Source organism: Xenia sp. Carnegie-2017, unplaced genomic scaffold (assembly GCF_021976095.1).
Source record: "Xenia sp. Carnegie-2017 unplaced genomic scaffold, XeniaSp_v1 HiC_scaffold_16, whole genome shotgun sequence".
Classification (NCBI taxonomy): domain Eukaryota; kingdom Metazoa; phylum Cnidaria; class Anthozoa; order Malacalcyonacea; family Xeniidae; genus Xenia; species Xenia sp. Carnegie-2017.
In genome coordinates, this window is record NW_025813469.1 from 13,077,579 (window position 1) to 13,100,540 (window position 22,962).

Below are 22,962 nucleotides of genomic sequence, written 5' to 3' on the forward strand. Positions count from 1 at the left end.
TCTTGTTTCTTCGGAATTTGTTTTAAATTAAAGTAGCTACAAACATAGTAAAACTTGATGCAGTTGACAGCTTCATCAACAGTATGAAAACTACTAAAAACATTTTCTTTGTTATAAAAAAGCCTGAGCTATGAATAACAAACATCATGATCAATGTAATATGCTTCATACACTCTTGCTATAAAGTGCGAGCATAATCAGAGAATGATATTCAGTGAGCATGTGACGCGTTTCAGCCAATGAGAAGCTTTACCTAAACATGATGTAAGCACGTGAACACAAAAACACATAACATGCACTAAGAGTACGGGGAGCAATAAAAGAAAGAAAACTTTGTTTTCAAATTTGTATATCACGTGCAAAAATACGAACTCCTTCCAATTACCCATTGAACTAAAATACATGGAACGCTATCTGTAATAGATAAGCCTAATAATATTTTGAAGCCAAATTTTACACCCAGACACGCGAGATTACATCCAGACACGCGTTTGTAGTCAGTCAATTTTCACTCCGCGAGAGAATCTCGAAATACTTAACACGCTTGTCTGGGGGTAAGATTTGGCTTCAATTATTTGCTTCAGATAGCGTACCATGTATTTTAGTTCAATGCAATTACCAGACAGTTACCTTATAAAAATGTACGTCAAATCACTGAAACGTCTCGAAAAGGATGGAATTTTTTATTGCAATCGTTGCGCACAACTATTTAGAACCCATTCCCCTAAATGTTTGACTACTTTGTCAAACTCAAAATCAAAATTAAGTTTAAAGAAAGTGTACAAAAAAAATTCTATCAAACATTTTAAAAACCAAACATAAACAATCGACTCTTTAATGCTGATGAACTAGAGATAGAACTTAATATATTATCTTGCATTAGTCATAGTCTCATTTGTTTTTTTTTAAACAAATAGACTATTTCTTAAAATATGATTTAAAATAGCTACATAAAGAAAAATGAATAATTAATAATTCTTAAAATGTAAAAACGCCGTTTATGTCGAAAATTTTGTTTTTGTTTCACTTTCAATATTTATCAGGTCCTAGTCTTTCTCCCATTAGACTGTGATATAAATGTTGTTTTGATGGATGGAAACCATTATGAAAACGACTTGATTATGACCGCGCAAAATTTGAGAATTTTAGCGAGCAATGTTTTTGAAATATTTGTTACTGCACTTCAAATTTTGAATATCGGAGCAAAATTTTCTGCCTATGTTAAAGATATACAGATATATAGAGTTGTAGTGAAGGTGAATGGCACCGAAAAGAAAGCGAGAAGTCCCAAAGAAGGTTGGCAGGCAGAGTCAAATGAATTAAACTGCACATTTTGCCCTATTACGGTATTAAATACATCCATGTCGATTGATGAGCAAGAAAATAAATTGAACGATTATATAGAAGATTTTCTACTCAAAGGTAAATTTGTGAACAAAATTGTGTATTATCATTGACTGTTCATGAAATTATTAAGGATAAAAATAATAATAAAATTTGAAATCAGCTGTTGATTTAATTCAAACCTCCCATGTTGTCATTATTTTCAAAACCATATTTTGTACCCCCGAAGAAATTTTTGGAGTACACCCTAAACTGAGGTGTATGTCATCAAGATTACGTCTGCTTTGACCTAAAAAATTTTACATGGTTTTGTCTACAAATAATGCACAAGAATTAAGTTGATACATTAAGTGTTGTTATGGATAAAGTAACCAATCATCCGCTGAAGATGTTTGTGATTTTAAGCATATGTATTTGTATTTCTACAGTAAAGAACAGGAGTGAAAGAATATTAAAATGCATTCAAAAAGCCAAAGCACAGACTGCAAATGCTTATAAGAGTCCAAGCATTGAAGTTGTTAAGGTATTGAAGTTATATTGGATTATCTTTTCTTGTAAATGACTTATGTGGCTCACCACCACAGTCCAAGATAATTGGCATATCCAAGTTTGTTGGTTTTTTTCCAGCTTTTCCTTTGCATCAATATATCATTCCAGGTCTTGAAATTTTGTTTTTTACCTTTTTCAGAATGTACGCCAAATGAAATTTAAAGAATTTCTAAGTGAGTACAGTGTTTAGTCAAACAACCTGGCTGAAAAAGCTAATATGTAATAACATTTGCAAATCTTGCTGTTTTTGAGAAATTCGGTTACACCATTGATGTCTCTATAAACTTGGGGCACCTGTGTCACTACCTTCAAAATAATTAACCAATAGGTGACTAAAATATAGAATGCAAACAGATAGCATATTATGTATATACTTAACATTTATATCATCACATATTTGTAAAAAGAGTTTCATTGGGACAATAATCTCATTGTTCTATGTAACTTGTGGTTCCTGGCACATTTTCAGAGGTGTACACCTTGTAGACTTTTATCATAGAATTTTATGATTGAAGGCTAAAAAAAATTGCAAAGTAATCTTCACATTGTAACTCAACCAATACCTTCAATACTCAGTAACATAAGGCCCTCGCTGGCCTTTCCGTCGTCTTCGTGAAAACAGCTAATTACATTATTTTGCATGGCAATTTTAGCGAATACATAATTAATTTATGTGCGTCCGTTTTTTGGGACACCTGTAGATGGACCTCTTTTGGTATCAGTTACTCTTCCTATGATAGAATTTTGTTCTTTTTATAGACAACGCAGGAAATGTTAATTGAGCCCTTACTACGCAGGTGCATACGTAGGTAAACAATCCTTTAAGTCTGTGAATGTGACACATTTGAACGAGCTCATTGATTTGTTCTCTGACGTACAGAGAATTTGTTCATGAAAGTGAAATTTGTTTTAATACTTGTAAAACACTTTACTGTCTCCGAGAACTTGTATTTTTAACAAAGACTACGTACGATGTGTTGATCTTTTGACACTCTCAAATTATTTAGCATTGATGAAATATCGGAGACGAGTCTTCGATACAAAGTTTCCAAAGCATGACAGACTTCACTTTGCCACAATTCCTTTACCACCTTTCCGTGAGTTTGTTTGTTGCTAGGTGACAGCGTACATAACAGAGCTTCAAGCATCAGGATCAGTGACTGACAACATGTCTGTTAAGTCAAGTTTAGGATGAACTGTTATAATTTGTGTTTGTCAACAACCATATGTGATGTTTTGTCTTCAAGAGTGGCGGACGCTGAAGGAGGGAGAAAGTCACTATCTTACGTACGTATATTGATAATTTTATATTTGATAAAGAATGAGTAACACAACGAGTTACGACACCATGTGAATTGATCGAAATGATTTGACACAATCCTCCCCCCCTCACCCGTAAAAAAATTTCGTCAGTTGACCAAAACTGTTTTCTAAAATATATAACCGTTCATTGCTAAGAAGTGTTGTTTTATTTGTTTATAAAAGACAGAGTTTTATTTTTTACTTTTAGATGCCATTGCCAAATCTCTCTTGTAAAATCAATAGCTCAGGTAGGATAATTGTCAGTTGTGGTTAACCATCATTTTGAAAACTGCTCCCCAGTCACCCCATAACCCGCGCATTCTTGTTCTTGATGTCCCAATTTCAAAAATTCTTCTTCATACTTTATGTAAATATCGTAATATCAGAGAACGTACGTATGGATCAAATAGAAAGTTTTATTTATAGATTTTGAAATATGGCCAACAAAACTTCTACTACAATCTGTGTCGTTATTTCGCTATGAAACTTTACAAAAACTTCGCTCGTGAATTGTTCGTGTTAAAAGTATGAGAGCTCCAAAACCTGGGGAGAGGTTTGTCATTCATATTACGTAAAGTCTTGTTCTTATCCAAAACTCACATAGCCACAATCTATGGAGGGTGATCTCCGCCAAAATTAAAAGCCATATTTTCGATTGCTAATGCGCATTTTGTCCTTTGCAATGTGCATTTTGTCCTTTGCAATGTGCATTTTGTCTTGATCATATTGCATTCTGAAATTTCATAATCGGATTTTGTCCTGTTCAATTTCCGTTAAAACGCATTTTGTTATTAAACATTCCATTATGATGACGTAACATTATTCGTGACTCGCAGAACATCAAATTTTACTCGATCACATTATAATTTATTTATAATTTATTTTCTTCATGCGGAAATATAAATGAAAACAAAATAAACCAATTGTTTTACCTACAAGTCTACAACCCTAAAACATGGCAGACAGGTTATACTTTGTAAGACTCCTTCGCAACTCTATTTTGGGTTGTATTGCTGACCTCGAAGGAAGTCCAGATCGGGATTTTTGCGTTTTTTGGTCATAAGAAACTTAACGAACGAGTTTCCCAATCTTGGCTACAAACGTATTCCAGGATTGCTGTTAGAAGAGGTTTGCGAATTCAGCAGGATAGGATTCGTGAAATGATGCGAAGAGTTGATCCACAGGGTACATTGTTTCGTGCTTTGTCTCTTACAGCAGTGAACAGACGTAAGTATCATGTTACTAGCCCCTTGTCACTTTGGCATGTTGATGGCAATCACAAATTGATTAGGTGGGCTACTAAAAAATACCTATTCGGGGCGTTAATAAATCTCAGTTTTGCATACAAATGTGCTAGTAGTTTCATATTTTTAGATGGAGATTTGTGACTCATGCAGGAATAGATGGCTATTCACGTTTGCTGGTATTTATTCGCTGTAGCACAAACAATCGAGCTGATACAGTTCTAAGACTATTTCTATCTGGTGTATCTCAATATGGACTGCCATCCAGAGTAAGAACTGATAAAGGAGGGGAAAATGTTGGTATTGCTCAATTTATGTTAAACCACCATTTACGAGGACCTGGTCGTGGCAGTCATATTACCGGAAGAAGTGTGCACAACCAACGGATTGAGCGCTTTTGGCGAGATCTTTTTGTTGGTTGTACAAGTCTTTTTTATCATTTATTCTATCATATGGAAAGTAATGGAATATTGGATCCATCAAATGAAGAACATGTGTTTTCATTGCATTATGTGTTTTGTCCAATTATTAACAGAAATTTGGAAATTTTCCAGGAAGGTTACAATAGATCTCCCATAAGAACAGAAAGAAATCTATCACCTGAACAGCTATGGATCCAAGGATCTTCCTTAGCCAATAATTCAAACGACCATATACAGCAGGTATTTTATATTTTATGCAATAACTCATGACTTTACTTTTAGACTACACTTTACATTATAATCATCAGACTGGATCCAAAGCTAATTGATGTATGTTGAAGTCAGAATCTAATTTAATGTTCCAATTCACTAAGGTAAACCAAGAATTTCCACCCACCTTTACACAAAACTACGCATGTCATGAAACAGATCAGCAACATGTGATTGTTCCAGAAACCAACATTCCATTGAATGAAATAGATCTTGATGAGCTGCAAAGAACCATTAATCCTTTAAGGCCTTCTAATCATAATGGTGCTGACATATACATTGAGGTGCTTCAGTTTATAAATACCAGACTGCACCAGGAAGACGAGTGACATTGTGAACTCACAAAACAAGAAAAGCTACTTGACCTATTGTTCATTGGTGTCAATTCAGATAATACAAAAGAAGATATGTATGGCAACGAAGGCTATAAATTTTGCATTATGTTGATTATTTCAACATTTTAGCAGAAAATGTTTTTTAGCACATAAATGCTGATGCACTGACATAACAAAATTTAATGAAACATTAACATATTCACTTTAAGTCTTTAACTATAAAAATGATATCCAAAACAAAGAATGAAAATATTTCAATTTAGTGCATCATCCATATTAGTTGTAACAAGCTATGTTATTGCTGAAAGAAATGTATAAACTGTTCCAAGATCAAATATTGGTAAATCCTCTTGAACCAAATTGCAAAGCCCTATCCAGTTTAGCTTTCAGTTCATCGAAGTTTTCATAACATGGAAGAACTAACAAATGAAAACAAGTTCCACTTTCTGGCAGCAGAGTACGATCTTTTGTTCTGTCAACTTTGAGAATGCAGGATTGCACCATTTGCAGGCAGTAAATCACACCCAGTCCAAAAAGACAACAGATCTTTAAGATTTGCCCCTAGGAATGGATAAGTATTAAAGTATTAATATAACTAGTACCTCAAACAGTCAAGCAAAGGTCCAATTTAAAAGCAAGAAAATATTACTGACATTGATATTGTTCAAACAGATAAAGTTACTGCTGCTCCAACATATGATATATAATCAGTTGTGGTGCAAATATTAAAAAGCAAACCATATTCACACAAAAGAAACACATACATAGACTGACTACAACCAATTACAACCTTCCCTGCATCTTTCTACCAAAACACTTACCACTAGTTGTCCCATCAATTAGATCAATGTATTGTTTCAAAAACAACATCAGTTGATTACAATGAACGCCTTCTTCTTCAATTTCAATAATTCTTTTTAAGTCGTCTTTATGAATAATAGAAGCAGTTGATTGTGGAAAAAGCTGAGGTTGAACAACATCTTTGTGTTTCTTCAGGAAATCAACCAGTCCAAACTCATTCATTCCATCAGATAGATCTTGCAACATCTTGCAACTCATGAGCAGTCGATGAAGAACTAAGACTTGCTGATCCAGAAGAGTCTGGATTCAGTAAATTTGCTGCTCGGCGAAGCAAAGCTGCTGCCTCTCGATTTTTCGCTCCATTATCATCCCCCATACCAAAAAAATCGTTTCTTTTTTACAGAATACTAAAGTTGCTTCGAAGGACAAAGATCGTGATAGTTATTGCATAAAATATTGCAACAGTATAATTTATTGATATTAACAATTTTTGGCGGTAAAAATTATAAATAAATTATAATGTGATCGAGTAAAATTTGATGTTCTGCGAGTCACGAATAATGTTACGTCATCATAATGGAATGTTTAATAACAAAATGCGTTTTAACGGAAATTGAACAGGACAAAATCCGATTATGAAATTCCAGAATGCAATATGATCAAGACAAAATGCACATTGCAAAGGACAAAATGCACATTGCAAAGGACAAAATGCGCATTAGCAATTGAAAATATGGCTTTTAATTTTGGCGGAGATCACCCTCCATAACAATCACCCTCACCACCATTATCTTTATCACACATTAACCCTCACCATCATTTTTTATCGCAAACCATCATCACCGTAATCCCCCAATCACCCTCACCACGTCCTTTATCCACATTACTCATTTTCATTATCCGTTCCTACTTAGAGTGATACCCATGATTGGATCACCGCTGACCATTGATGTTGCGCCCTCGGATAACAATGCTCTGAAGGGCATCATACTATTAACAGGTGGTAAGGTTAGTGATTTCATTTTAGTGCCTGCCTTTTTGATTCCTAGTATGAATCGTGTTTCATTTAAGAAATAAAAGATGTTTACTGTGCTTGCTCAGGCTAATGTTACCGAGGAGACCTTCGGGAGTATTCGAGAGTAGATCAGTGCAAGCTCGAGACCGAAGATCGAGTGCTGCACATGCTCAAGAGTTCTCACAAACGTCTTCTATGTTTGCACAAGTCAGTGCAAAAACGAAAAATATCTTTTATTTCTTTTATAAAATAACAATACTGCGAAACAAGCGAGCATTAAATTTTTCCTCTTGAATTTATTTATAGTCGATTTGCAAATTCTCATTGACTCGTTGATTATTACGATTGATTTGATTAGTAGAGCTCAGATGTGTTTTGCACAAGCTAATGCAAACACAGCTCTAGACCAATCAGCGCACGCGTTTCATTCTGTTTATTTTGTAATGTTTGATGAAAGACCACCGTTGTGTGACAGAAGTACAAAGACTCTCATATACACGGGAATTCTAAAATTTTAGACACCGTGCCTAATCATTGGAGCATATAAGTACTAGACATTTCTTCATACCAACCTACAAGGAATTTGAATTTTTGAAATATTTTAGATGACTAACTGCTAGTGATATTGTCAACTACCTGCAAATTAGTAAGGGTAGAGCGCGATCATGTGTGCTCTATGGGATTGAGAGACCCTCTCATTAGATAAACTTTAACTTAAACGGTCATCGTCTTAGAACAATGCATGGCCAAAGACAGAAGGGATTACTTATCGTACTGAATAACTCACAACATGTTAAATTAAACACGTTCTATAAATATTTACGAACAATAAGCGAGGTAGATTACGTTGAGATGAAAGATTAAGATTTTTCAAATGATTTTGGAAAGGTTACGTGCCCAACAACCCTCTAAGAAAGGAACATTTTCAGTGATGAACAAACAATAATGTCTCGGACTGGTTATCGAAGCACATCATTGTTAGATGATGCAAAAGGACAACTTCTACTCTGGTTATGTCAGTTTTAAAAGCACTTCAACAACCTGCTCCAGTGGGGTTATGGGGTGACTGGGGAGCAGGCTTCAAAATTATGGTTAACCACAACTGACAATTATCCTACCTGAGCTATTGATTTTACAAGAGAGATTTGACAATGGCATTCGAATGGAGCATATAAGTACTAGACATTTCTTCATACCAACCTACATGGAATTTGAATTTTTGAAATATTTTACATGACTAACTGCTAGTGATTTGGTCAACTACCTGCAAATTAGTAAGGGTAGAGCACCATCATGTGTGCTCTATGGGATTGAGAGCCCCTCGCATTAGATAAAATTTCACTTACTCGGGCACCGTCTTAGAACAATGCATGGCAAAGCTAGAAGGGATTACTTATGGTACTGAATTTAAAATGCTGTATTCTTATACAAGTATCTTTAGTTTACAGCTGATGATTGTTTTCAACGAGTATTTGAGATGTGCTCCATGTAAAGGCAGGTTTTTGTTCAAAACCTCTAGAAAGTTATAAGCCAGGGGGACATTGGATTGGTATAGCTCACAACCTGTTAAAATAAACACGTTCTATAAATATTTATGAACAATGTGCGAGGTAGATTACATTGACATGAAAGTTTGAAGATTTTCGAATGATTTTGGAAAAGTTACGTGCCCAACAACCCTCTAAGAAAGGAATATTTTCAGTGATGAACAAACAATAATGTCTCGGACTGGTTATCGAAGCACATCATTGTTAGATGATGCAAAAGTCCAAGTTCTACTCTGGTTATGTCAGATTTAAAAGCACTTCAACAACCTGCTCCAGTGGATGTTTCAAGTCTAAAGAAAATTGAGTTAGATAAGAAGAAAGAAGCATGTGTTGGTACGACAAATACACGACGTACTTTAAAAGTTATTGAACATGGGAAAACACGTATGTTGTTTCATTTTATGTAATACACATGTGTTTGCTTTTAACTTTGTGGGCAATTATAACATCAAAATACTGGACGCTGATTGGCCGAATGACTTTGGCTATGTTCTAATTCTTGATATCAGTAGGTATGACGTCATATCTATGAAAAATAATTTCTACAATTATTGACGGACGCCATTAAAAGATGAATTTGAAAAAAATCAAATAAAGTGATGTTTACCACAGTTTCTAAAAACAATAAACGAAAGCTTTTGAACAAAATTGATGAGGAAAACACTAAAAAAGCGACAAAGCTGGTTTCGAACATATTTACAGCATATTTAAACAAGAAGAACTCAAAAAAACCGTTTGACAATTACAACTAAGGGCAGGTTTCGAAATGTTTTACATTGATGAGTGTAAATAATATTTCAGTTTGTTGAAGTGAATGATAAAACAATTATTCAATTCGTTTTTCGCATGATATCAACAATTATTCATACCTCTGTCAACGTTATCCGCCCCCAGCTTTTCTTCGGCAGATGACATTGACCTCGGTCTGAATAATTCTAGATATCATGCTCAACCCCATCTAATAACTGTTTATTATTAAAATATTAACTTGCTAAACTGTAGGACACTTTGCTGGTATATTTGTGCGTTATAATCGTTTTTCCTAGGAATATTAAATTTCACTGTGTAGCACAAATCACTGTGACTGTCCCACCACCTTATAATGGTTTAAATGACAGAAAAATTACAGTTCGTTAAAATGAAAAACATTAAATGCAGCCAAAACGCAAAACAAAAAAATGAAAGCCAAAATGTACTTTTTTGGACGTACAAAAACCAGGTTACAAACCCTAAACATGGCGACTGTATTATTGATGACGTCATGTTCACATCAAGAATACAAAGTTCTCAGACATAAAATCTCCTCGTTATTTTATTGTCTGAGAGGAAACTGGAAGGTGCACAAAATCTGAAGCTGCAATAACAAATTGTCATATTTATGTCATTTTAGCCAGTAAATAGCAAGAAACTTATCACGTGATTTTCGTACGAGTATACACGTCGTAGATGGTCCACAGTACACCAACAGCTAATGGTGCAGTTTTCTCATTCTTGTAATTTTACCATGCATATAAAGTATGTCACGTTTTAAATTTTGCTGCGTATAATAATAATGGCAGTACTAACGAAAATTGATATCCAGTTTGGTGTAGTCTTAAGAAATGATTGAATGCTGGTGTTTTAGGGTAATCCTAGCACTAGGGTGCCCCTTAGCGCTCATGTGTTAACGCTATAGTTTTGTGTAGTCTTAAGAAATGATTGAATGTTGGTGTTATTAGGGTAAACCTACGACTACTGTGTCCCTAGCGCGCATGTGTGAACACTACAGTTTGGTGTAGTCTTAAGAAGTGATTGAATGTTTGTGTAATTAGGGTAATCCTACCACTAGAGTGCCCCCTAGCGCGCATGTGTGAACGCTACAGTTTGGTGTAGTCTTAAGAAGTGCTTGAATGTTGGTGCTATTAGTGCAAGCCTACCACAAGGGTGCCCCTAGCGCGCATGTGTGAACTCTACTTATAAAACATATTTACGTAGGGTGACTCACTTTCTGGGATAACCCTTGTGCTGGGTTACCGTACCTCCATGTAAATAGTCTCTAAGCAAATTGCTTTTATATATTTAAAGTGTTTATATTACGAACTTTAGCCCCCCCTTTTTTATTAGCTAAATTGAAAGACCTTGTTTCAGTGATTTTAAATCTGCAATTATAATTGAAATTGGATTGGTGAAAGTGATTTTACGGACGTTCAAAGTCACGATTTTCAGCATTTTTTTTGCGAACTTTTGATCGGTATGCTAATGACTGTGACGTAGAAAGTTGACATTATATCAACATGGCGTATTATACTAGTAATCTTAATAAGAAACGCGGAGGAAAACGCTGTGTTGCTGGCGGACCTAATCAAATTAGTTGCGCCAATGATTCAAAAACCGAAGGAATGCCGATGCATCTGTTTCCTAAAAAAGAAACAGAGCCGCAAAGACATAGAAAATGGGTAAATTTTGTGCGTAAACATAGACCGGGTTTTGAGGCTTCCTCTACCTCGTGTCTGTGTTCTGCGCATTTTGACGATTCTTGTTTTGACCTTAATTTGAGCGTGCAAGTCAAGCACAAAAGAAGGTTGAAGAAAGACGCTATCCCAACCATTGACGTGGCTGGGATTCGTGAACCATTACAGGACGAAATAACCAATTGAAAGCGGAGACAAGTAAGTTTACGCTTGTTTATGTTAATTTTTTCTTTTGTCATATGTAAATTCGATATAAGTTTTGTAGATTATTCGACATACTCTCCATAAGCCATCGATGAAGGAAACATGTTCTCTCGATGAGGAAGTACCATCTACTAGTGATGGGGCTGAGCATGTTGAAGTATGCACTGGGGAAGCAAACGATTCGCCATTTGAACGGCTTGCAATTTTCCATTTTTACATTTATGCTATGATTTAATTCTATATATTTTTTCTTTTGTCTTTTTTCCAAAACTGACATTGAAGAAAAGATTTTCTCATTTAATTCTTTCAGCTTAACCTCTCAGTAGTTGCACCAATTTATTTTTATTGTTCACTCTTGTTTCAAACCATTAAACTGCATGTCAACTTATATAGTGCATCCATGTATCTCCTATTTGGTTTCATCTAGGCATATTTCCTGACCATTCCAAACTCAGCAAAGAAGGTCAACAGTCTCTACAGTGCACAAGTTAAAAGACTATTCCATCATCGCCCCTCTGATAGAGTAACCTGTTGTGTTACCACTTGGATATGCTTTCCGAATAAAGTGGTAAACACAAGCAGGTAGGCCGAGTATTCTCCCATCCCATAGACCCACAAAACCATCGCATTAACCATCTGTATGCCACAGCTCTCAAGTACCTGAAGTAAATAAAAAGGTTGGACTAATTATTGTTGATGAAACAATGTTGATGATAACATTGTTTCTCATACAATTTACAATCTTACATATTTAATGATTGTGATGCTTGGCGGCGATAAGCACGTCCATTCCTATCTCTCAATAGTGGCCCGACGTTTTCAAGAACAGCCTCATGAACTAAAGGCCCAAATTTGGCATGCTGTGTTATGCATGATTCTTTCTCAATGCTGCCATCGAATGTCATTTTCTGCAAAGCTGGTCCTATTTCCTTACAGCATCTGTACTCTAATGCGCCTTCTAACAAATCGGTATGACAGCATTGACAATTACACCTGAAACGTGGGAGCATTGTGGTTTATAAAGTAACTTTATGTCTATTACAAACAGGAGAAAACAACAACTTACCATTCACCGAGTGGAATTACGCCATCACTTCGTTGTTCTAATGTCGCAGGGAGAATTCCATCGAGATCATCTGGAGTATGCACTTCATCACCATCTCCTGCGAGCGGTTCATCATCATATGCTAAGTCGTTTCAATGCTCGACATAACCCACGGATTCCGAGCTCGAATCAGATACGCATTCAGACATCGAATTCGAATTATCTGAGCACTGATTTGAAGCCATACTTTCCGGAAAATTGATATTTTTTTAATATTTTATTGAAAATACTGTCATTACTTGTTTTTAAGACAAAAAAAACGACAACAAAATCACCTCCTATAATATAATATTATATTGACGGAAACAGACGTGTTAAACTATCTACGTCACAAGTATCAATATGGCGTCGTAAAAAATTCGCAAATAGTACTCGACTTTGGAGGCAAAATTAAGGAACTTATATTTATCTGTTTAAGTCCAGCGACATGTCATAGTTCTTCAAATAATCCAAATTTTCAATGAAGCTCATAAAAAAGGGGGGCTAAAATTCGTAATATAAGCACTTTAAACATGGATTTCAAAATAGCAAATACCATGGTGAATGGTTATAATAACAATGTAATAGCTCTTAAAGAACTGTTTTAACCAGAAAGCTAGCCCAACAATTCAAAGGAACCGTTATTTACAGCTAGAAAGAGACACTATGCATTTCGGCAGACTACTCGTCAGGTGTCAACGTCTGCTAAATGAGAAACTCCAAATCATGCTATATTTATAATGTTACAAAAGGTCAATGTCATCCCTATTTTTAGAGATGACACTTAAAACACTGACAGATTAAACACGTAATCCGTTATTTACAGCTAGAAAGAGACACTATGCATTTCGGCAGACTACTCGTCAGGTGTCAACGTCTGCTAAATGAGAAACTCCAAATCATGCTATATTTATAATGTTACAATAATGTCATCCCTATTTTTAGAGATGACACTTCAGCCAGATTAAACACTTTTCTTTGTCGGGGACAGTTTATAATATCAAATGACGATTATTTTTAATGCATTTGAGTTCATCAATAAGCATTGGTAGAGCGAGTGTTGTTCAAAGATGTTTATCAAAGTTGAATACATAGAATCGGAACAGTTTATTCTGACAGAAGCTGGTACATGCTCTTTTATTCTCTAGGCCTCTAATGACATTGAGAAGGAAACTAAAATATCACTGAGATTTTTTGCATGCAATGTCTCTTATATTCTAAAAGAACTATACTCCACCCACTCCCAAAGAGTATCTCCCTTCTCAAATATCAAGCAATGTAGTCCACGAGTTTAAATGTGAGTGTGATGCTCGCTATGTAGGTAGGACTTCTCAAAGGTTGAGTGAAAGAATAAAAGAACATGTACCAGCTTCTGTCAGGAATAAAACTGTTCCTTTACGACAACTACCAAAACGTGGGTGTAAAAATAAAAATACGATTCTATGTGATTCAGCAATTGGAAAACATCTGTTAAGCAACACTCGCTCTACCAATGCTTATTCTGATGAAAACTTTAAAATTATTAAAAAATGTCGCTCGTTATTCCAGATAGGCGTCATGGAGTCGGTATTAATTAAATTGACTAATCCTGTCCTTTGCCGACAAAAGGATTACGTGTTTAATCTGTCTCTGTTTTGTGTATCTTTAAAAATAGGGATGACATTGACCTTTTGTAACATTATAAATGTAGCATGATTTGAGTTTTCATTTAGCAGACGTTGACATCTGACGAGTCTGCCGAAATGCATAGTGTCTCTTTCTAGCTGTAAATAACGGTTCCTTTGAATTGTTGGGTTAGTTTTATGGTTAAAACAGTTCTTTTAAGAACTATTATATTGTTATTATCACCATTCACCATGGTATTTGCTATTTTAAAATCCATCTTTAAGTTTGTCACCACGACAAAGTCTCTGTTTCATTATTTTATATATTTCATGTAAAATAGTCGAAACAAATTCAACGCATAATTTAATAATGATGTAAGCAAAGCCATGTAATATATTTGAAAAATACCATTTATATAATACAGTATGTATATCATTAAAGTGAATCAGTGGAGAAATAATTTTCAACAAGCTATAAAGGTTTACACATTTAACTTTACATATTTATCATCCAGTGTAAGCTACTTAAAGTTATAACGTTTGATGAACGTTTTCTTGCTTATACATACTTTTGTCCAAAAACTCATTTGGACACAAGTATCGTGGATCTCATTGAAGGAAGATATGTCCATGAAGAACTACTTCCCATTTTAAAACATTCCACTGAATGAAGATAATTACCTTTATCATTCACACCTCCCATGACAACAATTGTATCACCTGTTATAACTGCACAACACCCCTGTCTCTTTTCCAACATGGATGGTAAGACTGTAATCTTACCTTTTGCTGTCATACATGATAACACTGTTCAAATTTTCTCTTCCATCATAACCTCCAAGAAGAACAACTTGATCTCTCCATTGAACTGTTGCCATTTGAGTCAATGGATAAGAATGGAGGCATTTCAAAAAGAGTCCTTGGATTCCAAAACACTGGACAAACTTTCTGATCTTTTCCATCTCCTCCAAAAATAAGAACTTTATCATCAACAACAACAGCTCCATAGCACTGACGTGGTTCAGGCATATGACACAACTCTTTCAAAACATGAAATGTTGTACCATTTATCTTTATTTCACTGATCAAATCTGATAGTCGTTTGCCAATAATGCATCCTCCAATGTGAAGGATTTGTTGTTTATAAACAACAGTTTGATTATCCCAACATTCATAAGGGAAGCTCTCGCAGGTATCTCCATGTCGAGACTGTTTTATATTCAATGTCTCCATTGACTTGCAGCAATATCCTCCAACAACAAATAAATTATTCTTATAAATAAACGATGAAGCCCGCCTGTGTTCATTTTCCATTGATGCAATGTTAAACCATTTCTCCTCCTTCCATGAAAATATTTCAACACTCTTAATGGAATCTTGTGTGTAACCTCCAGCAATCAAAATATCACCTTTTACAGAGTTCATCACCATTTCAATTGATGATGGCAATGTTTGAACATGTTGTTCATTTATATTCATCTTTTCTAACATTTGAAACATCACGGTTTTCATTTCTTTCATTTCTTTGTTCACTGCAGAAAGATTTTGTTGAAGATCTTTTATTTCTTTCTTGATTCCATCATTTCTTTGGTCACTGTAGAAAGATTTTGTTGAACATTTTCTACTTCCCTTCTAGATTCCATCATTTCTTTATACTGAGATGTCAATGGTTTCACTGATTCTTTTACTTCAATAAATTCTTCGTCTATTTTCCTGCTTAAGTTGTTCATTTGCATTTCCATTTTGTCTTCAAAACTTCGTTGAAACATTTCGCTAATCTCTCGAAAGTCGTGAGAAGCAATCTTTCTGTATTCACATAATTCAGTTTCATGTTTAATCTTGTCTCGTTTGTTTATTTCCAGACCACAACGTTCATTAGAACACAACACTGGAGCAAAACCACAATTTTCAACATGTCTTTCAAGATCTTCGACATTTATAAATTCAGGACAACCACGACTGGCGTAGTCGCAGTTGATCTTTAACTTTGAAATCACGTTATTTATAACACGCGCTGGATGAAGCGTAGCTACAGTTAAATTATCTTGACATTGAGGACATCTTTGTGCATTAACTCGTAGATGTTCTTCAATACATTCACGACAAAAACTGTGTTGATTATGGCACATTCTGGCATCTTTCATGACATTCAGACAAATTGAACAGTAAAATTTTCATCAACAGCAATCTTAAATCTCGATTCTTCATATCCACTTTCATAAACATTAGGACGACAAGCCATTTCATACGTCTTCCTATACAATTTAATATCAAAATTAATCCAGGAGTTGACGAAATTTTGTTATCACTAAAAGTTGAAGCTAAAAGATAGGTTAAAATTTTCAGTCTACGTTTGATAAACACGGAAGCTGAGAGCAAAGCATAACAACGCCTAGTTTTATATTTTAACATATTTATATTAAGCAAAACAAAGACAAAAGATAAAACAAAGTAATGCAATGAAGCACATCAAGAAAAAAAAAACACAACTGAGGTCAAAGTTTTAAGGTCAAAGAAGTAGAGCTTTAGTCAATCCCATAAGGCAGTTCGATCTCGGTGTAAAAACATCCTAACTTCAAGGTTATTTGTTGTAGTAAAATTACGTCTTTTCTTATAATGCAGAATTAACATTAATCCAAGAGTTGACGATTGTTACGTTTTCAGCTCAAAACTACATTTGTTTAGTCTGAATCACTGGTTGAAAGTCTGAAACTCATTCGTTTTTGGTGGCACCCTAAATTCATTACCTTTCTTTATTTCACTGTCAATATTTCTAATCATTTTAGATACGATGATCATGCTTATATAACACAAGGAAACATGTTTCAAGACACAAGGAAAACATATTAAACAAAGATTGTTGCATCCAATTTTGCAAATTAAAAGTTTAGACATCTTTGTGAATAAGTTCTAACAAATAAAATTATTGATAACATTCAAAATGCTAAATGGAACAGACAAAGAGTGCAAGAATGGGAAAATGACCATGTTAAGAATTTTAGGTGATGAGAGATTCCTTGTCGTAGTTAGCCTGCAGTTAGCCACTTAATTAGACTTTCTTGTCTGCAAGTTTCTTCCTTTGTCCCAGGCCACAAGTAGTGCATCTTTAAAATCGTTTAGGCCGTAACTGTGGTTCTATTGAATTACTAGTCAGTGCAGGAACTAGGGGCCGTAGACACCCAGTGCACTACACCTCCATGTCCCTACATTGAGCTCTAAAAGACCTGGAGGGGCGCCTCTGGCCTCGTGGTCAAAAACATGGCGGTAATGGCGGATTTTGGTTGTCAAAACTTCCACTTTGAGAAAAATTTTAACATCTGCCCTCCCGAAACCGGAACTCTAACACTGCTCATAGTAATGACAACCAGCCAAAACAACCACGATACCGTAAGCATAAAATATTGAAAATAATGCTTCAGGTTTTTGTGAAATAGACATACACATTTAAATGAGGTAAATCTACTGTAAAATAACGTATATTTTTTCAAGTATTGCTTTAGCTATATTAGAAATAAATATAAAACGGCATTCTTTACACTGTCAATGTGTCGTTGCTTTAATGCATAATCCCATGCGCATTGCTTGTTTTTTGACTGTTTGTTAAAAGCTTGGTGCAACTGTCTTTCTTGAATAGATGGGTAAATCTTACTTAAAATGTCCAAAAAGGAGTTAGAAAAGTTAGCTTACCCCTACGACTTAAGTCAACTGGAAATATATTATAAGTAGGTATGTAATTTTTTTGAGTTTTTTTTGGTAGGATTGATTCTGGGTGTCTTATAAAGTATTATGATATTCTGATAAATCTACTGAGAACTTATGAGGAAAATATCTTGAACTAGGAGAGCAAAAGAACGAAATTCAGAAATTCTATAATCATGTTGCTGGTTCTGTTTTGAGCCAAGATATTAGAAAATGGATTGTTATTGACAACCATGGATCTACTACTGAACAGAACTACATTAATTTCCAATTGAAAATACTATTTCTTAAATCAAAGTGCATTGGTTTCTCTGACATAACACTTTTCTTATTGCTGCATGAAGGCAAACCTGTTGAAATAATTATAATGTAGGTGAAGATATTTAGCATGTTGTATAATTGTTATTATACAGACATTATTTATAATATTATGGCCTTGTGTAATGTATGTCAAGAACTTATTAATTCTCAAAAATGCTAACCTTCTTGCACTACTTTTCTTTTGTGTCCTTACAAATTACAGTTACCTATACTAATTTTTTCTAGGTTCGAACAACTTGACAAATTTTTGAATTTTACATTATGCCTTTGAATTGTTCTTTTTGTCTTTTGGTAAAAATATCAGTGAATGACTTAAAAATCAAGTTTATCTAAAATAGTATTTTGTACAAAGTAACTACACATAATTGGAAAAGTCTCATGTTGAAGACAGATGTCGCTTCTTTTACTAGATTGCTACTCTTATTCTTTTAAATGATATCAGAATTCTTCAAAAGACATAAAAAGTTCTTGCCATCAATTTTGCTTCTTCCACATTCAACTTCATTGCAACCAATGCATCTTATGTGAATTTTAATCACCTGGAATTGAAAACATATGGATTTTGTCAGATGATGCAGTACTGTATTTAATGTTTCATGCATGTCATGATAAGCTTTTCTTGAGCAAATATTTCAAGGTAAGAATTTGGCACATTTATTGAACAAAGTAGTTTTATCTTGATTTTGATGTACTAACCTGTTTACTACACTGTGTAACAAACAATTCATTTACAGAAACACCAGATGGCATAAAAATTTAGCATAAAGCAAAACCTTACACACCATCAACAGCTAGCTGTTTAATACAGGTATTTTTATTGTACGACATGTACCAAAGAGCTCATTAATTAATCCTGCACTGCATTTGATTTCAATACAGCTCTGTCCTTAATATTTGCTTCATTTTCAGAAAAATATCATGAAAATCCTCCATTTCAACTCAGTTGAAACAAGGAGTTTTAAGATATGCATATCTCGATAAGAACTGGTTGCTTTGCCTCGTCTAGCAAGCGATTAAGTAAAGAACAAATAAGACTGGATAAACATAACTTAAATTATAACTTAGGAGTAAAAACATTCACAAAATATATGCCATCACACTTCAAGTATTGACTTAAAACAAAACACTGAACACTTTAAATAGTAAACAATCTTTTACGTCATTGCTTTTCTGGCATCAGCATCCGTATACCAAACAAGTTTGCAGCATGTTTTAAAGATAAAATTCTAAAGTTTTGTGCTTGGCATTGATATTTTATATAATCGCAATTGTGGTTGTCAAATCCGGGTGGGCGAAAAAATTTCATTTTATGAGCCCGCGTCTTTCCGCTGACTTTGACAACCAAAATCCGCCATGTTTTTGACCACGCGGCCGCGCGCTAATAATTTATAGCAATTTGGTTGACGTTTCCCCTCCAGGTCTTATAGAACTCAATGGTCCCTATACATTCATAAGGTCTCCATGTTATGAACTGTCACTGAATCACGTGTTTGTTTCTTTGTATTGAGGTAGGTACGCTCTATATACGTGCATTTTGTGGTGTACAAAATATTAACGTATGTTCAATTGCCTATAATATCAACAGTGTGATTTTGTTTTTCTTTAATGTGCATCCCCCCCCCCTTCCTTTAATCTTTCTGGTTGCTACTTGACCTTGGTTAATTTAGTGAAACCTCGATATATCTTTCATTTTATGGAAACAAATTTGATGCACCGATGTCATTTCTACGTGTTATATCTCTCAAACAATGAACATGCTCACGTAAACATGCATAATTACAAAATCATATAGTTTCACACTACACACCATCTTTAGTTCAGAAAAGAACGGATACAGACGATTTCGTCACACTAATTATTATACATTGTTTATACTCGTACTTTATCCTTAAAATATTATTCAAATGTGCGGATAAAATTGTCGAAATGGTCAAATTTTCCATTACTGGGAAGTGAGAATGAGTTTTGCTGATGAAATATTTGTTAAAACATAACTGAAGCACGTCTCGACTGTCTCAACTCATACTGATGGCACAAAGGTATTAGTTTTAATTTGTATGAATGTACTTGGTAGTGTGTTTGATTAATAAAAGTAGATTTAAACCTTTTTCTTTGTTCAGGTTTTAACAAGCAACTTGACTTGTGGGGACAAAGTCTGTGCAGTAATTGGTAAAGTCGATGGTTATTGCATAGATACAAGTATTGACGACAAGATATATCATGTAGCAGACAACTTGTACATTTCTTCACAAGATGGAGCTTGTAATCTTGAACATTTAAGGCTGCACAAAATTACTCATATTGTTAATGTTGCCACAGGAATTGTAAATCAATTTCCAAATGTGAGTATAACTTATATGGTGGATTTCAAATTTTAGCTCTAGGCTCTGTTTATGTCAAATTTTGATTTTTCTCTCAGGAGTTTCAGTACAAAACAGTAGAAATTTTGGATTTACCTGACACAAGAATAGATCAGCATTTTGCTGAGCTGTCCTCATTCATTGAAAAGGGACTGGAGGATGGAAAGGTTTTGGTTCATTGGTAAGTGTAAAATGGCAATGGCCATTGATATTCTTAATGTGTGTGTATTGTGAAGGTTATTATGGTAAGATTTTAGGTTTTCAAATGAATGAATTAAACTTTGAATATTTTTATTATTACATGTTGATTTTTAACGTACTTAGCAATAATTATTTACTTTGAACTTGACTGCATGAAGATGACTACATCTGAGGACGTCAAAACATCAGTCAACATCAACTGAATTAACCTGAATGATCAATACATACAAACATGTAGGTTTTTCTACATGCTTTTCAACGCAATATATGTTCTCATGGAAGATATTAATTTGATTACAAAAAACAAATGCTGAACCAGCATGTTCACTGTTAACTTGTTGAAATGTTAATTAAAGCCTGCGTTTCATATTGGAGGCATAGGTAACTTATAGATGATGGCCATTAAACTAAAAATTGTTGCTTATGCAGCAAAAAATTTTCAGCCAATGAAATGATTTTCCTTTAAATGTCCAGCAATGCAGGGGTGTCCAGGTCTTCGACTGTTGTCATTGCTTACCTTATGAAATCTAAGAATATTGGGTTAGATGATGCATTTCATTTGGTAAAGAAAGCACGACCAACAGTAAAACCTAATGAAGGTTTTTGGAGGCAGCTGAAGGAATATGATTTATTATTAAGACAATCAAACAATCCAAGTGATGGAAGAACCAACAAATAATGGTAAAGCATTCTTGTATAATGGTTGAATATGCACATGAGCCAAGTGAAAGGACCAAAATCAATGGTGAACCATTCTTGTATGGTGCTACAACATGCACTTTACCCATGTGAAATGAAGAACAAAATTAATGGTGAACCATTCCTGTATGGTGCTACAACATGCACATGACCCATGTGAAATGAAGAACAAAATATAATGGTGAACCATTCCTATATGATAATAAAACATACAGCAAAACTAAACAATGTAACCCAATAAGGTTATTGTATACAATGTTTGATGTTTCCTGAAACCCAATAGTCATCGAAGTTGTTGTTTTTGAATACTTAGTAAACTCAACTTCTACCATAACCCTCCCTTGGCTAACTTTATTTTTAGAATTGGGTAGAAAAGATACAAGATGAATATGAAAAACCATAATAGTCTTTTACATAATGATATATTTAAGTTCTAATATTTTATCTCTATAAATCTTCAGCTGGAGAGCACAATCTGATTGCTTACTTTGACAAATGTTATCACCTGTCATGATTAATCTGTATAAATATTTCCTTGGATCTGTTATCATAGATATTTTATAGCAATACAGCTCTAAGTAAAATTATTTGCTCCTTTTGTTTATTTCCTTATATCTTCATCTTTATTAAAAAATTTTGGGTATGGAGGTCAGTTAAAGAGGTTGTGTGGAACAGACTGACATTTATAGTCCATTGATGTCACATGTGTAGAAGAATCCTTCATGTTAACATCTCGAGAAGGTTTCAAACACATTGACAAATAAAAATATGATCACAGCTCCAAAGAACGAGCCAGACTGCATGGAAATTCCTGCCCATCGCAGATGACGTTTTCCTTCTTTCTGCATCCAAGTTGAAATTGCAACTTTAGTGTAGGTGACTATGGCAACACTTAACACATTCATTGTGACCTAAATATTAAATTATGAAATACATTAATTAACATAAGAAATTTCTTCACGTGATTAACAAGATCAAGAAAACTTTCGTTATACACTTACAATGATAATTGCACCAATATTGTTCTCCGTCAATGGTGGATCAGAACGAGAGATGCGATGCACACAATATAAGTTACAAAACTGCTATACACCATACTTAGTAATCCAATGAACAGAACTTAAGTTGTCGGAACCCAATGAAACAGTAAACTTGAGCAAGGGTTGGCAACATTGGATAAAATAAGCGTATAATAAAAGATATTGTTGCCGTAAGGTATACAGGCAAACGGTTGAATTGAAGGGATGACACCATTGCTTAATGCATTAATCCATATTTGAATCAGCAACAAGAATGCAACTTGTTTGGGTTTCTTTATATCAGTGCATTGTGTTTGTGTCTCGCCATCGCTTACGGATTCTTCGTTTCCGTTATTGCTTTCCAGATGGAATTCTGATGGAGTCGACGGCTAAAGCCTCGCGGGGAATTTTAGTTTTATCAAGAAAAATGAATAATTATTCTTAAAATGTAAAAAGCACTGCTTAGTGTTGTAAATTTTGTTTTTGTTTCAC

The 22,962-nt window shown here is 34.5% G+C and overlaps 2 protein-coding genes and 2 long non-coding RNA genes across 5 annotated transcripts in view; 3 read left to right on the forward strand and 1 right to left on the reverse strand.

The window, feature by feature from the left end:
• Window positions 1–22,055, forward strand: part of LOC124436299 (dual specificity protein phosphatase 19-like) — a 34,495-nt gene extending 12,440 nt beyond the window's left edge. Inside the window, exons 2-4 of the mRNA XM_046986217.1 lie at window positions 20,312–20,533; window positions 20,611–20,732; window positions 21,227–22,055. Of these exons, the coding sequence (XP_046842173.1) occupies window positions 20,312–20,533; window positions 20,611–20,732; window positions 21,227–21,431 (549 nt within the window). The 3' untranslated portion in view covers window positions 21,432–22,055. The remainder of the gene's footprint in view (window positions 1–20,311; window positions 20,534–20,610; window positions 20,733–21,226) is intronic.
• On the forward strand, window positions 1,130–17,057 carry LOC124436307. The gene is made up of 9 exons (XR_006945311.1): window positions 1,130–1,422; window positions 1,773–1,867; window positions 2,033–2,066; window positions 2,653–2,702; window positions 3,011–3,180; window positions 3,404–3,443; window positions 3,622–3,748; window positions 7,182–7,275; window positions 16,958–17,057. It is a non-coding gene; the product is annotated as an uncharacterized LOC124436307 (long non-coding RNA).
• LOC124436298 lies at window positions 4,020–5,702 on the forward strand. 2 transcript variants are annotated; one of them, XM_046986216.1, is made up of 4 exons: window positions 4,020–4,486; window positions 4,570–4,852; window positions 4,994–5,101; window positions 5,236–5,702. In XM_046986216.1, exons 1-4 carry the CDS (start codon window positions 4,356–4,358, stop codon window positions 5,458–5,460), a joined length of 747 nt encoding a protein of 248 aa, XP_046842172.1. In that variant the 5' UTR covers window positions 4,020–4,355; the 3' UTR covers window positions 5,461–5,702. The 2 variants fall into 2 exon arrangements, with proteins under 2 accessions (XP_046842172.1, XP_046842171.1); XM_046986215.1 differs by having other exon boundaries at window positions 4,570–5,101.
• LOC124436309 lies at window positions 21,860–22,499 on the reverse strand. The gene is made up of 2 exons (XR_006945314.1): window positions 22,453–22,499; window positions 21,860–22,362 (listed from the first exon to the last, which is right to left on the reverse strand). It is a non-coding gene; the product is annotated as an uncharacterized LOC124436309 (long non-coding RNA).
• Between the last annotated feature and the right edge of the window lie 463 nt (window positions 22,500–22,962).

What these genes read in the sequence shown, in the direction of transcription:
- LOC124436298 (XM_046986215.1), top strand. Translation starts at nt 4,356, where the DNA reads ATGATGCGAAGAGTTGATCCACAGGGTACATTGTTTCGTGCTTTGTCT. An exon ending in GGCAATCACAAATTGATTAG is followed by an intron (nt 4,487 to 4,569) that starts GTGGGCTACTAA and finishes TCATATTTTTAG; the next exon opens with ATGGAGATTTGTGACTCATG. An exon ending in CAAACGACCATATACAGCAG is followed by an intron (nt 5,102 to 5,235) that starts GTATTTTATATT and finishes CAATTCACTAAG; the next exon opens with GTAAACCAAGAATTTCCACC.